This window comes from Cuculus canorus, chromosome 12, assembly GCF_017976375.1.
Source record: "Cuculus canorus isolate bCucCan1 chromosome 12, bCucCan1.pri, whole genome shotgun sequence".
Taxonomy (NCBI): domain Eukaryota; kingdom Metazoa; phylum Chordata; class Aves; order Cuculiformes; family Cuculidae; genus Cuculus; species Cuculus canorus.
The window spans coordinates 22,053,627-22,068,974 of NC_071412.1; the positions used below are offsets into that span (position 1 = coordinate 22,053,627).

A 15,348-nucleotide genomic window follows, 5' to 3' on the forward strand; every position below is an offset into this window, starting at 1 on the left:
CATTTCTTCCCTGGCATTGGTGAAGCCCTGGCAGAGGCTGCCCAGGGCAGGGGATTCACAAAGTGTGTGGCCGTGGCACCTGGGGACAGGGTTCAGTCAGCACAGGGGGTTTGGGCTGGATGAGCTGAGAGAGCTTTTCCAACCTCAGTGATTCTATGAAAGGAGCATGAGCAGTCCCTGTCTAGGCAGAGGTGCCAAGGGCACGCCACTGCCCTGGGAGCTGGGCTCTGTGGCACACGGGGGGACCAGGCAGGAGGGCAAGGGCAGGGCCTTTCCTCTTCCGTTCAGAGGCTAGAGGGTGGTGACGGGCCATGGGAATCATAGGGGAAATCCCTCTACCTTCCATGTCAGTCACGAGGATGTTTCCATTTGTCCACTGGTAGACCCAGTGCTGGAAGGTGCAGCATTTGAGCACAATCTCCGAGGTGCCTCGTACCACCAAGGTGCCATCTCTCTCAGTGACGCAGTACTGCTCGCAGGGTCCGCCCAGGTCCTCCTCCATCGTGGCGTAAGGGATGTTGTTGGCTGGGCGGTAAATCAGGTACAGAGGAATTATCCTGTGTGGAAGCAGACGGCAGGGTCATAGAATAGTTTGGGTCGGAAGTGACCTTAAAGATCATCCAGTTCCAACCCCCCAGCGATGGGCAGGGACACCTCCCACCAGACCAGGCTTCCCAAGGCTCCATCCAACCTAGCCGTGAACACCTCCAGGGATGGTGCAAGCACCAGCTGGTGAGCTCACTCAAGTGGAGAGTCCCACCATGGTCACCAACCCTGGCTCTTGGCTTACCCTTCTGTTTGAGGGAGGAAGAAGTGTGTGCTGCCCTTTGGGATCTCTCCAGCACTCATGAGGGACTCTCCCACCATCCCCCAGGGTACTCTGTTGGGCACGTGAAACTAGCAGAGTTGCAGCACTTGACTTACTCAGGCACCGCTCCAAAGTCTGGGACAGCTCGTGCCTCAGCGGCAAAGATCTTGCAGTACTCGCGGCTGGAGTTCTGGATTTTACATTCCTGAAAGTCATAGAATCACAGAATCATGGAATGGTTTGGGTTGGAAGGGACCTCAAAGCCCATCCAGTTCCACCCCCTGCCATGGGCAGGGACATCTCCCACTGGATCAGGGGCTCCAAACCCCATCCAGCCTGGCCTGGAACCCCTCCAGGGATGGGGCAGCCACCCCTGCTCTGGGCAACCTGGGCCAGGGCCTCCCTACCCTCATTGTGAAGAAACTCTTCCTAATGTCTCATCTAAATCTTCCTATTAGAATTTAAAGCCACCCCCCCTCGTCCTATTGCTCCAGGCCTTTGGTAAAACCTTCCCTAACTTTCTTGGAGCCCCTTTCAGCACTGGAAGCTGCTCTAAGGTCTCCCTTCTCTTCCCCAGGCTGAACAACCCCAACTCTCCCAGCCTGTCCTCGGTCAGGAGGTGCTCCAGCCCTCACATCATCTCCATTGCCTCCTCTGAACCTGTTCCTACACATCCATGTCCTTCTTATCTTGGGAATTCCAGAACTGCACACAGGACTCCAGGTGAGGTCTCACGAGAGCACAGTAGAAGTGCAAAGGGAACACTCGGGGACCTGTCCTGTCTCAGGCCAGTGCCTCCCTGGGACCCCGCGCCTGGCCAGGCATCCCCTGGGACCACTGCCAGTTGTTTCCCTGTCCTGGTGGCCAAAGCGTAAATGACCAGAAAGTTCTGAGCAGCTCTGCATTGCTCAGAGAAAAGAGCTGAACCCAACAATAACAAGGACATTGCCTGCCCCCTGGGACGTGGATTGACTCGTCCAGAGCGTGCAAAAAGTGGAAGGAAAGAAAGTGGGCACAGAGCGTGGAACAGACGGGAAGGCATGGGGACACAGTCAGAGGGTGCCCTGCAGGGATGCCCACCTGGATGGTTATATCGTAGTTCTTCTCAATGAGGCTGTTCTCGTTCTTGGTCCCAAAAGCAATGAAATTGTGCACTTTGATGATGCAGGTGTGGCCGGACTCGAAGACGGGCTCCAGGCCGTAGATGGCTCGGGCACGGCAGGCTTTGCGCAGGAAACCAGCACCCATTTCCATGTCCTCGCTCACCACGCGCCCGAAGAGCTTATCCCCCCAGTAGCCTGCGTCAGCCAAACCCTTTGCGAACACCATGGGCGTCATCTCGATCTCCTCTCCAACTGGCAGAGGGAAGAGCTGGTGAGAGGGGACAATGTGGGCACGTCCTGCCCCACGGCAGAGCTGCCTGCCCCTCGTGCAGCAGTTGCAGCTCTCGGCGTGTGGCCCTTACCTTCCATCTCTTCCCGCAGGATAAATCCTGACAGCACTGGAGGAGACAGAAAGCAAAGAGGCGTCAAGGTCCTGGCAGCATCCCACCCTGCCCCATGCACTTCCACCCCGAGGGATGCCAAGGAGGACGGCGCGAATCGCCCCTCAATGAGCACGTGGGGGCAGAGGCACCTCGCAGGGGTGGTGCTATGAGGCAGGCGAGGCTCCCCTCCACCAAGCCCTCTCCGCAGTTATGCACGGCACACGTGAGTGAGGGCTCCTCACCTTCTGGGCTGAGCAGGAAATCGGTGGAGTCGGTGCCGTACTCGTTGCTGATCACGCACCGGTAGACCCCGCAGTCCTTCTGGGATGCCTGCACAATGGCCAACGCTGCCTGGCCCTCATCACCCGCGCTGGAAGACACGGGAGTGTGGCCTCAGCCCCACGCGATGCTCACGGGCGCTTGTGGGCACTGTGCTGCCCTTGGGGGACTGGGAGAGCACTACAAAGGAAGCCACCCCAAGGGCATCCCAGCTGCTCCCCTGGCACCTCATGGCACCCGGAGTCCTGCCCTGGAATTTGTCCTCATTCATCTTCCAGGCAAGCCCTGCAGACTGAAGAAGGTCCTTGCCTCTGCCTGTGGCTGGGTCAGGGCTGTGCAGGTCCACGTTGGGCTGGGATGGCCAGAAGCCAAACAGCCACGGAGGTGGCCAGCTTCCTTTTCAGCTGGTCATGGGTGAGGGCAGACACCGCTGCCCATTGTGCAGCCCGTCCCTCTCCAAGGGGCCAGCAGAACCTGGGCTCTGTTCCAGCAGGCTGCCAGTCTCCTTCAGCCTGCAGCACCAAGCTTTGAGCTGGCAGTTCTCCTGGCCAAGGGGGTGCCACACCAGGCAGATGGGTCTCCAGAAGAATGAAAGGCCTGCTCCTGCCCTGTGTGACCAGCGTGAGCCAGCTCTCAAGCTCCGAGATGGCCACACGGCACCTTCCTTGCCCTCCCCTGAGGTTCAGGTTCAGCCCCTGCCCTCCCCAAGGGCTACCTAAAGCATCAAACCCTCAGCCAGGCTCCAGACGGAGCATCAGGATGAACTCAGCAGCAATTCCCTATCTCCAGGCGATCCCACCAAGAAGATAAATTTGATGATGCACCACGCCATGCAATGAGCTTCCTACGGAGCCTTAAGAGAGGGCACCCCATAAAGGCAAGGAGCTGGGTTTAACCCCGGGCTACGCACAAGGACTACACGGAACGGAGCTGGTGGTTACCTCCTCTGGGCTTCTGCTACAGGGACCTCATCCTTGTACCACGTCAGCTTAGAATCACTCAGAATGTTGAAGAACTGGCACCAAAGTTTCAGGTTTCCTGAGGCATCGGAAAATTGTTCTGCCCTGATCTTACGGATCACCTGCGGAGCTGAGGACAAGGCGCAAAGAGGTGGGTGGTGAGACACACGGTGCTGGACAGGATGTTGGTGGTGGGTACCACATATCTGTCAGCACCGGCTGGGATAACATCGCCTTCCAGGGAAGGTCTCAGTTCTCCACTTGGAGAAATATGGTTGGGTACAAGCGATACAAATTAATTCGACAATGCAGTTCTGAGTGGGATTGGCCAGAGGCAATGGGGAAAAACACTATGGAATGGTGGAGGAAACAATTACCTACTGGGGATATATCAAGGTTATCAAGCAGGGATGTATCAAGGCTACCCTTACTCTTGCAGAATCACCGATTCCCAGGGGATCCCCTGGCTCCTGCAAGCCCTTCGCCCTAGGGTGACACCTTTTCTAATTTAATGCCACCAGGGATCAAATTAGCATTGACCATGGAGATGAAAAAGGAGTGTGCAACCTGCTGGTACCCACCATGAGGCATAGTGAGGACCCAGACATGCTGACCAAGAAAGGGAGGTTTATATATTTATATATTTTTTTAATGTATATTTATATATTTACTGTTCAGGTGGGGAGGCCCTGGCCCAGGCTGCCCAGAGAAGTGGTGGCTGCCCCATCCCTGGAGGGGTTGAGGACCAGGTTGAATGGGGCTTAGAGCAACCACATCTGCTTAAAGATGTCTCTGCTCCTGCAGCAGGGTTGGACTGGATGACCTACAAATGTCCCTTCCAACCCAACACATTCCATGATTCTGTGATTCCTTTGGTCAGGGAAGTCCAGGCCACGGACACAGCCATCTCAGCACTGCTGCCTCTTGTGTTCCTTCACCCTCCCTGCACTAGGGAAGAAGCTTGGGGCAGCTTTTCGTTTTCACATGACCAAAGGGAGATGCTGAAACCCCTGCAAATGCACCACTCAGGTGGCCTCAGCTGCCCACCACCAGCTCCCTTTGGAGGCAACAGAGAAATGTGCTTCATGGGAGTTACCTCTTCCCTTACCTTTAAAAGGGTTATTTGCTTTCTTGGACTCTCCTGGCTGTGCTTCTGACTTAGTGTCTTCAGGGACCTCATGGTCACCGCTGTTGTCACCCATGGGCTCCTCGTACAGCTTCGGAACCTCCAACGTGTCCATCTTCCTCGTGAGGGTTGGTGACCGCTGCTCTATGGGAGAGGATGGAGCCAGGGTGGGCAGCTGCAAGAGGGCTGCATTCTTCCTGGACTGCCGCGGTGAAACAGCAGGACTTCTGGCGTGCCCTGGGCTCTCTGGCATCGCCTCCTCTTCCTCCCCTACTGGTTTGGGTTTTGGCAGGTATATCTTGCGGCGGGCGCCGGACGCGAGCTCCTCTGGTGTGGCACAAGGCAGCACTGCTGGGGGGTCACCAGGGCTCTGGTTTTCAGGGCTCGCTGGAGGCCCTTCGGGAGGAGGCTGCCCCTCTCCTGCGGTGGTTATGCTGCCCACCACGATGGAGGGCACAGGGAGCTGGGGTGGTCCCTCTGCCTCGGCGGCAAGCTGGCTGCGTCTCTTTGGCGGCACTGGACGGCAAGCCAGCATCTCCTGGCTGGTAATGAATTCCTCATGAATCATGCCTGTGATCCGCCTGGACGTCCTGGGGGTCAGGGGCAAGTTCTCAGCTGTCTGGAAGAGCTGGTTGTTTTGTACCTTCTCTAGAACCCTCCTTGAGGTGCGAGGGCTGAGGCCTGCGATGCCAATCGCTGGGAGCGGGGACTCCTCTGCCTCGGGCTGCTCCTCATCCCTAGGCTCAGCGTCCCCTTTCGTGGTGTCCTTGCCACCATCTGACATCTTTAAAAGCAGCAGCAGATAGTTCTTCAAGGATGAAACAAGGTTCTTGTGCTGCATCTTCTCCTCCAAAGACATCTGTGGGGGTCTCTCAGGGCTGGGCAGGACCAGCGGGACTGGTGGCTGAACCTCAGCACCTCCTTCCAAAGAGCCTGAAGGTGCTGCCAGTTGTTGGCACGGAGCTGTGGTGGTCTGCTTGTCTCCTGCCTTCCCTTGAGGTTCCACGGGTACTGGTTTGGCACTGTCCTCCCCTAACATGATGGCTGGTACCTCCTTTTGTGGGGGAGGTCCAGCTGCCTCTTTGATTTCCAGTTCTCTGCCAACAGGAAAGAGCAGCTGGGCTCCAGACTGGACCTCCCTCGCTCCACTTTGAACCTCTTTTGCTCCAGACAGGACCTCCCTCGCTCCACTTGGAACCTCTTTTGCTCCAGACAGGATCTCCCTTTCTCCACATGTAATCTCTTTTGTTCCAGACAGGAACACCATTTCTCCACATGGAACCTCTTTTGTTCCAGACAGGAACTCCATTTCTCCACATGGAACCTCTTTTGCTCCAGACAGGACTTCCCTTTCTCCACAAGGAACCTCCCTCACTCCAGACAGGACCTCCCTTTCTCCACAAGGAACCTCCCTCACTCCAGACAGGACCTCCCTTTCTCCACAAGGAACCTCCCTAACTCCAGACAGGACCTCCCTTTCTCCACATGGGACCTCTCTCACTCCAGACAGGACCTCCCTTTCTCCACATGGAACCTCTTTTGCTCCAGACAGGACCTCCCTTTCCTCACATGGAACCTCTCTTGCTCCAGACGGGACCTCCCTTGCTATGGCCTCCATCCCTGGGGTGCTGCGAGCTGCAAGCCGTGCCTCCTGAGCCGCTGTCCCTGCCACAGGATCAGGAAGCAGCTCTTCCTTGGCAAGTCCAACTGAAGGAGGAACTGGCATTTCAGTCTCCTGCTGCCCAGAAGGTGTCCATCCTACCTCCCCAGGCGCAGTCCCAGGAGATGGCTCCTTGGCACCACTCCCTCCTGCTTCTGCACCAGGGTGGCTCCCAGACAGCTCTGCTCCTGCCCCCTTGCTCTTCCCATCCTTCACTCCTACCTGACGTGGGATTTGCTCAAAAGGAGCATTTTTCCCCGGCTCTGGAGGATTTGACTTCTTTAGCAATGGCTCCTCCTCACCTTGGCTCTTTTCTTCTTGAGTTGACAGCAACAGTCCTTGCTGGGTCTCAAGAGCGTGGGAATGTCCCCCGGCCTGCTTCCTGGAGGGACGATGCTCTTTGATGGGCTGTGTGTGGCCTGGCGAAGGTGCTGGTGTCTTTGGTGGCTCCTGAGGCCTCAGCCGAGGGTTCGTCCTTTTCCCAGCCCCCCTGCTCTCCTGGCTGACGGGCTTCTCTTTCGTGAGCTCCTCTACCTTGGTGCCTTGCTGACTGCCCTCTATGGCTGGGTGAGACTTCGGATGTTTCAGGCTACGAGTGGATTGTTCCACTGCTGCTGCGACCTGGGCAGAAAGAGAAAACAGAACTTTAATAGCATTTTACTGCCTGGCTCTCTCAGTGCTGCTCATGTCCAGCTGTTCCACACGGCACTGCCCAGCTTCAGCCAGAATCCTAAGTATTGACCTGGTGTCACGGATACTCGCTCACCCAGGGCCACCTGGCTTCACCATTAGCCCATGGTGGAGAGTCTCACAGCTCCTGCCACGCTGCACAAAATGATTTTGCTTTTAATCCAGTTCTTAGAATCGTGGAACCACCAAATGGTTTGGGTTGGAAGGGATTTCAAAGCCCACCCAGTCCCACCCCCTGCCAGGGGCAGAGACACCTCCCACTGGATCAGGGGCTCCAAGGTCCATCCATTCTGGCCTGGAACCCCTCCAGGGATGGGGCAGCCCCCACTGCTCTGGGCAACCTGGGCCAGGGCCTCCCCACCCTCAGAGCAAAACATTTCTCCCCAAGATCTCATCTCAATCTCCCCTCTCACAGCTAAAAACTGTTCCCCTCATTCTATCCTTGCACTCCGTGATCAGGAGCACCTCCCCAGCTTTCCTGGAGCCCCCTTCCCTACTGGAAGCTGCTCTGAGGTCTCCCTTCTCTTCTCCAGGCTGAACAACCCCAACTCTCCCAGCCTGTCCTTGGACGGGAGGTTCTCCAGCCCTCGCATCATCTCTGAGGCCTTCTCTGGCCTCACTTCCACAGCTCCATGTCCTCCCTGTGCTGAGGACTCCAGCGCTGGACACAGGCTCCAGGTGGGTCTCCCAGAGCGGAGCAGAGGGGCAGAATCCCCTCCCTCCCTGCTGGTCCCAGTGCTCTGGGTGCAGCCCAGGACACGGGTGGTTTCTGGGCTGTGAGCGCACATTGCAGCTCAGTTTCTCCTCCCCCAGCACCCCAAGTCCTTCTCCTCAGTGCTGCTCCCAATCCATTCCCTGCCCAGGCTAGATTTATGTTTGGGATTGTCCCGACCCACGTGCAGGACCTTGCAGTTGCCCTTGTTGAACTCCACGAGGTTCACACAGCTCCACCTCCAGCCTGTCCATGTCCCTCTGAATCCATCCCTCCTCTCCCGCGTGTCTTCCACATGACACACATCGCCAAATTGGCTGAGGCTGCCCTGAGTCCCACTGTCCATGTCTGTGACAAAGATGTTAAACAGCATCTTCTCCCTTTCATTGCACAAAGAGGCAGGAGATCTCCCTCTGCCAAACATGCAGTGGTTTTGAATTCCCTCTCCCCACCACAGCACTCTCCAAGCACAGCTTTCCCATTTTCTCCAGCTATTGCCAAGCCCTTGTGTAACTTCCTTGCTCTTTTTTAAGACTCGGTGCTCCCCCCTTCTCTCCCTGCAGTCTCCGCTCCAAGATGGGCGATGGACATGGCACACACCATCTGGCTGAGGCCACCCAAGTGATTTACAGCGAAACTGGACACTGTGATGTGATCTGCACCATCTGACCTCCCTGTTTCTTTTACATTCAGGAAGATCTGCTGCACAGCAGCAGATGCCTCAACGAGCTATGATGGCTGAGCTTCAGCCTGAGGAAACCTGGCCCGTTCTCCAGCCAAGGGGCTGCATCGAAAGAAGCGTGACCAGCAGGTTGAAGACGGTGATTCTGCCCTTCTACTCTGCTCTCATGAGACCCCACCTGGAGTCCTGTGTCTAGTTCTGGAATCTCCAGTGTAAGAAGGACATGGAACTGTTGGAACAGGTCCAGAGGCAGCCACAGAGATGATCCAAGGGCTGGAGCACCCAAACTAAGGCTGATTTGGAAAAGCTTTCTGGGAGCTTTTTGGGAAAGGAGCCATGCTTATGGGGAAACCAAGATTGGACATTAGGAAACATTTCTTCATGGAAAGGGTCCTTAGGCACTGGCAGAGGCTGCGCAGGGCAGTGCTGGAGTCCCCATCACTGGAGGGATTTAAAGGACAGGCAGATGGGGTGCTTGGGGACATGACTTAGTAGTGGATAAAGGATGGTTTGAGTCGAGACCGCAGAGCCTCGTGGGGATCAACAAGGGCAAGGTCCTGCACTTGGGTTTGGGCAATCCCACACACAAATCCAGTCTGGGCAGGGAATGGATTTGGAGCAGCGCTGCGGGACTTGGGGTGCTGGTGGGTGAGAAGCTCCACAGGAGCTGTAATGGGCACTCACAGCCCAGAAACCAGCCATGTCCTGGGTTGTACCTGGAGCAGGGGGATCAGGGAGGGAGGGGATTCTGCCCCTCTGCTCCGCTCTGGGAGACCCACCTGGAGGCTGTGTCCAGCGCTGGAGTCCTCAGCACAGGGAGGACATGGAGCTGTGGGAGCGAGACCAGAGGAGGCCTCGGAGATGATGCGAGGGCTGGAGCACCTCCCGTCCGAGGACAGGCTGGGAGAGTTGGGACTGAATGGCAGGGGTTGCAACTAAATGGGCTTTAAAGGTCCCTTCCAACCTAAACCATTCCATGATTCTATGACTTACAGAAGCTTTTACCACAGGACTGGTCATTAAACAAGAAAAAACCTCAGACTGGTGGCTTCCAGTCTAATATTTTCATGGAAAATGCTTTAGGTTAAGTGACGAAAATAGCAGTTGACAAGGATGCAGTGAGGGTCAGGAGCAGGTGCTGCATGGCCACCACCAGGAGGCTTCCAACAGAGTTTTTCCAACAGGGAAGAGCCAAAAATCAGCCCAGCTCCGTTGTATACGCGTTGCACTGTAAACACAACCCCAGGCACTGCCCCATACCTGGCACACCATGCTCATTTGCAAGGGGGCTCATTAAGCTCTGGCGCAGCTGAATAGATGTCATCAGCCTCGCTGCCCATCCCACATGGAAGGCCTCAGCCCCTGGCTATAAATAGCCCTTCAGCGCTCCCCGCTCAGCTGATCTGGAACCACTTGGGATGAGGTCAGCGTGTGGATCAAGCTGGAGAGCTCACAGCAGGCCAGCGGGAGCCCAGCCGCTCCGCCCTGATGCACATTGCTCCTCTCCACCCCAGCTGACATTTACCTGGAGACAGAGTGCAAGCACCGTTGTCTGGGCACGCAGAGTCCACAAAGCCCTTATTCTTACTTGCTTTTGCCAGTGGAGACCGAGGAAGCTTCAGCAGTGGATGCCGGGTGGGATCCACAGCCTCCCAGGGCCGGTGCCACAACACAACCATGCAGCACAAAGATTTTCATAGAACCATGGAATGTTTTGGGCTGGAAGGGACCTCAAAGCCTGTCCAGCCCCACCCCCTGCCATGGGCAGGGACACCTCCCACTGCATCAGGGGCTCCAAGCCCCATCCAACCTGGCCTGGAACCCCTCCAGGGATGGGGCAGCCACCACTGCTCTGGGCAACCTGGGCCAGGGCCTCCCCACCCTCATTGTGAAGAATTTCCTCCTTATGCCTAGTCTGAATCTTCCCTCTTCCAATTTAAAGCCATTCCCTCTCACCCTATCACTCCATGCCCTTATAAAAAGAGCCCCTCCCCAGCTTTCCTGGAGCCCCTTTCCATACTGGAAGCTGCTCTAAGCTTTCCCCGCAGCCTTCTCTTCTCCAGGCTGAACAACCGAAACTCTCCCAGCCCATCCTCATACGAAGGAGCTCCAGTCTCTGTTTGCTCGGTGCAAGCCCTGCGTTCTCTCTTAGTTACCTCTGGGATGATGGCTTTGTTTCCCTCAGACTTCTGCGCATGTTGCTGGCTTCTCTGTCGCATGGACGGCACGGGTCCTGTCTCCGATACCTCCGAGGACAACGGAGCACCCTCTGTCTGTCCACTCCCCAGCACTGGCTGTGGGACAGCCTTGCTCACAGCCTCTTTCTTGGCTGCCACCTCCTCCTTCCCTGCTGCTGGCACTGCTTCCTTGTCAAAATACAACTCTTTCAAGGAGAAGTGCACGTTGCCATTGATTTTATTGTCCTGATTCCCAGCTTTCCCAAGCTCTTTGATTTTGGGGCTTTTTTCTTCTTCTTGAGCATTCGCCGCCCTTAAACGTGCATTCCTGCGTAAGGGAACAGTGGGGGCAAACCTGGGATTCACAGAGGCGTTGGCCCTGTCTTGCCCACTTTCTTCTTGCTTGGAAGCTTCCTGCTTTGCTGCTGGAGGAGCCTCCACCTTCTTTTTCTTCTTAGCCGCAGAGTCTTTCACTGTTGGTTTAGTCACGAGGTCCTCCACCGTCTCATAGATGTATGCCAGAAAGCTCTTCCTGTCCTCCTCCACGCTTTCCAAAGAGGCATCTCCATTGGTAGTCACCTCTGCTTTCAGAGGCACTATCAGTTTGGTTGGGAAGCCTGGCACCGTGCTGACCGGCTGCTCCTTGGCTTCAGCCTTATCCTCGTGCAACCTGGACTGAGAATTGGCCACGTGCACTTTTGCTGCATCCTCCTTCTCCCATGGAGATGATCCCGGCTGGGCATTCAGATTCCTGTCCAGCCTCCGCTTTCTCTGGAGCCGATCAGGGCTCATCCCCTGCAACTTCTCCACCTCCACGTTCTCCTTCCCTCGCTTCTTGCCCTGTTCTATCTCTCGCAGCTTTTCTTCAGCTTTCCTCTTAATTTTGTCAAACCACTTCTGATGGATTTTGAACTCTGTCATGGTTCCCACTTCCAGCACACCGGAGCAGGACACGATGCCTTTGTTATTTCTTGCTGAGGCCTGGTAAATGCCTGCGTCTTCTTCTCGGCACCTGGAAACCAGAAGTTCTGCATGAGACCTGCTCAGGCATTACTACTGGGCACACGGGGATGAATGGTCCCACACTTCTTGCTCCAGAAGACAGAGACATGGCCCTTGAGGAGCTCTCAGTAAGTCTGGAGGCCTGGAGCTGACTCTGCCTGTTCTCAGCAAGCTGGACATTAAATGGGTGCCCAGCTCCCCCTGGAGCTGTAACTCGGGTAAGAGAGGGCTGCTAATCAAGGAGGAACAGCTACCACCAGGCTTCTGGACTGTCCCTGGCCACATTCCTCAACAGGACCTTCTCCCCTCAGCTCTTTATAGCCTACAGGACATTTCTGTCCTTCCTCTTGCTTTACCTCAGCCTCCCACCCCACTTAGGAGACACCCACACAAGGATGTGTGAGACATCTCTGCTGTCACCCCTTGGGGTCACCTGGCCCATGGAGGTGCCTGCTCCCAACAGAAGCCTGGAGCACACCTGGGAGGGCAGAAAAGCCCAGGAAGAGGAGAATGACAGGACTGTCTGCAATGCTGCACCTCTCTGACATCCCAAACCCAGGACTCCGAGTGTACCAAGTCTCTGCTTGCTGTGGACAGAGTGTGGAGCTTCCTGTTGGCATCCAGCTCCTTCAAACACTCAGCTGGAGACCTCTCAGCTGGAGCTGGCTCTCCAGCTCTGTTACTCACTTGTAGAGCTGCAAGGTGTGGCGGTTTCCGTGCCGGAATATCTCATACTTGGGTAAGCCACAGTAGCGGTCCATCTCTTCGTCATCCTTGTACCACGTCACCTCCGGCTGTGGGTACCCTGGGGAGGAGAGGGGTGGTAGTCATGGAGTGAAACACGGCAACCAGCAGCGCAGTGAGCCTGCTGCTGCTGGGACAAGGTATCCGCAGCGCAATGCTCCGGCAGAACAGGATATGGGTTATTCTGGGCTCCCTGCATTCTTTAAATCACCCAGCAGAGAGCATTGTGAGTGGAAACCTGACGGGCTTATCCAAGACTTTTATCACCCCTAGGAATAGAGCCGTTTCTGAGGAAAACATCCCAGCCCTTCATTCCTGAGTGGAGGGGAGTGGGTCACACGCTCCTCTCCTGCAACGCTGGCAGGGAGGAGGAGATGAGGATGCTGTCACTTCCATATGAAGAGGCGTGTTTTGATGAGCCCAAGGCCAAGGTTGGAAAGCGGGCACCGGCCCCTCCGTGGAGCTCACAGCATTTTGGGAAGTGTCGTAGCTCGTAAGCTGATCCAAAAGTTTCCATTGAACAGAAACAACCTTGATTGCATCACAGCCAGCTCGGTGTCCTACAAATGTCACTTGAGAACAGATGTCACCTGCCTTTTCTGTACAATGACATCATGATATGTGTGACGAGCTGGCTCGCAGGCCAAGCTCGTGGCCACCGCCCCTACCGCCGACATTGGGTGCGAAATGCGGACCAGCGTGAGCCACAGCCCTCATCTCCCACCGAGGGCAGCTCCGGCTCAGAACCAGAGCAGCTTTCAGGCAAAAGCCTCTCAAGCCAGTGGTCAGCATTGGTTTCCACAGTTCACACGGGGCTGCTGGCACAGCCGAGCTGACCCAGAGGGCATGGGATAAAAGTTTCAGCTATTATGTCATGCCTCTGCTGAATCCGATGCTCAACAGTTGTTCGAAGCCCCAGGGCAGATATCCAAGGCTTATCTCCTGCAAACGCCCCTTCTGGCTTTCCAACTAAGGAGCCCAGCACGCTGCTCACCTCCACCAGTCCCCAAGGGTCTCCCTGGCAGCCCCCAGCCTCCCTGAAAGCAGGGATCAGTTCTCATGGACAGCCCCAGGTGCTCCTCGCCAGCGAGGGTTCTCCAGGAACAGCTCTAGGTGCAACCCAGGACAGGGTTGGTTTCTGGGCTGCAAGCTCACGTTGCAGCTCGTGTTGAGCTTCTCCTCCCCCAGCACCCCACGTCCTTCTCCCCAGCACTGCTCCCAATCCATTTCCCACCCAGACTGGATCTATTTTTGGGATTCCCCCGACCCAGGTGCAGGACCTTGCCCTTGTCCTTGTTGCACTCCATGAGGTTCACACCATCCCACCCTCTCAGCCTCGCCAGGACCCTCTGGATTGTGTCCAGATCCAATGGCTCAGCACCACACAGGGGGCAGGGACAGGACCCTGCCTTCCTACCCTAGATACTTCCCTGCTGCTGAGCCACAGGTTTCAGGGCAGGCCAGGACCCCTTTGATCTCCAGGGTGAGGGGCCTCCTGCATGCACCAGCCAGAGATGGCAGCCAGGTTCCTCAGCCCAGCTTATGCCTGCTCCCCTGAAGGTCCCACGGTGCGAGACCATGAACAAAGCCTCATTAGCAGGAATGTGCCCTGGTTTGGGGCAATCCATAAAAACTTTGACTGGAAAAGTAGCACCTGCAGGTTCTCCTCCTCCTGGATCACTTGTTTTCCCTCATCCCCATCTGCTCCTCGGATGCAGCCCCCATCCCCACCCCCTTGCTCACTGGGTCTCTCCGGTGTCCCCTGAATCAATGTTCAGAGATCAATGCTGCTCCTTCTGTTTTCCATAACCATTACTCATCCTTGGCAGCTGAATCAGCCTGGGCCAATTTCATTCTGCTCCAGGGATGGGGAACAAAAGTGTTTTCATCCACAGCTCCTGCTTTACCCAGGCCAACCCCAGCCCTCCCCAGGGCTGTGCTGCACGGAACCCCCAGGAGGTTGGGACAGCAGCGAGCTGGCTGGTAGGTTTTTCCTAATAAGTCACAAACAATGATCACAGAGCTTCGTTCTGGGAACTGCAAGTGTTATCATTTCCGAGAAGTTCTGCCATGTCTGTCCGTGGCCTCTGCAGCCAATTCCCATTCCCAGCTGACACCTACCAGAAAGAGCTGCTGTGTCTAGAGCTGCGCGGTGCCTCTCGTGAGAAAGAGAAAAGGCTTTTCCTCTTGTGAAGCCTAAACTCCCTCTGACCTGGAGCACTTGTGTCCTTGGGCTACCTGCTCCTCGCCGGGGCTACTGCTGTGCTGGCCCAGCGAGTGAGCACCCGCTGCTTCCAGGGAACGGGAGCCGCAGGCAAGGCTGGAGCCCTGCGGGCAGAGGATGCTGCAAGGCTTCCCCTGCCTACGCCGAAACAGAAGCCCCAGCTGTCGCTCCCATGGGATGGGGAGATGCCTGCACGAGGACGTGGCTCCCTGGCATGCCCTGCGCTCCGCCGCGGAGGGGACCTGTGCTGACACAGCAGGAATCCATCTCCCAGCTGCCGAGCACACACATTCCCCTGGTCTGGGGGCAGGCGTCGCTCCCAGTGCAGCCTCCGCAGCCACAACATCTGCAGCTTGCCCGGCTGCCACCATGGACCCCTTCCAAGGGTGCTGATGGGAGGGGTGGCTGAGCTGAGGGCAGGTGCCCCCTGTCAGCACCTTGTGAGACCCAGCAGCCGTTCATAACTCAGGTGCTCTCCATCATTCCCACAGATTCTGTGCAGCGGGTGCCGAGAGGGATCTGCCGGCAGCAGGGTCCCACAGCGAGGGACCCACAGCTGCAGACAGAGCGGTGCCGGGCGCTGCCGCAGCGCTGCGTCCTGCCTGCTGAGGGCAAGGGTGGGCTGCAGATGGGCTGCAGACCAGGTGGAGACCAGACCTGCCTGCTCCTCAGCCATCCTCGTCTCCCACCAGCCTGCTCTCCACTCTGGTACTCTGGCGCTCACTACCAGCCCCTGCATTTCTCCAGACATCCTTCAACCAAGCACTTTACTCTTGTCCTTCTAACGAGATACCATGAT

General features: G+C 56.5%; 1 protein-coding gene across 4 annotated transcripts in view; it reads right to left on the minus strand.

The window, feature by feature from the left end:
- Window positions 1–15,348, minus strand: part of ALPK3 (alpha kinase 3) — a 28,185-nt gene that overhangs the window by 1,020 nt on the left and 11,817 nt on the right. For all 4 annotated transcript variants that reach the window (XM_054077531.1, XM_054077530.1, XM_054077529.1 and 1 more), the window contains 9 exons: window positions 12,269–12,386; window positions 10,559–11,591; window positions 4,641–6,939; window positions 3,515–3,662; window positions 2,537–2,664; window positions 2,274–2,309; window positions 1,889–2,163; window positions 925–1,013; window positions 340–557 (listed from right to left, as the gene is read on the minus strand). In XM_054077531.1, coding sequence (XP_053933506.1) covers window positions 340–557; window positions 925–1,013; window positions 1,889–2,163; window positions 2,274–2,309; window positions 2,537–2,664; window positions 3,515–3,662; window positions 4,641–6,939; window positions 10,559–11,591; window positions 12,269–12,386 — 4,344 coding nt within the window. The remainder of the gene's footprint in view (window positions 1–339; window positions 558–924; window positions 1,014–1,888; window positions 2,164–2,273; window positions 2,310–2,536; window positions 2,665–3,514; window positions 3,663–4,640; window positions 6,940–10,558; window positions 11,592–12,268; window positions 12,387–15,348) is intronic.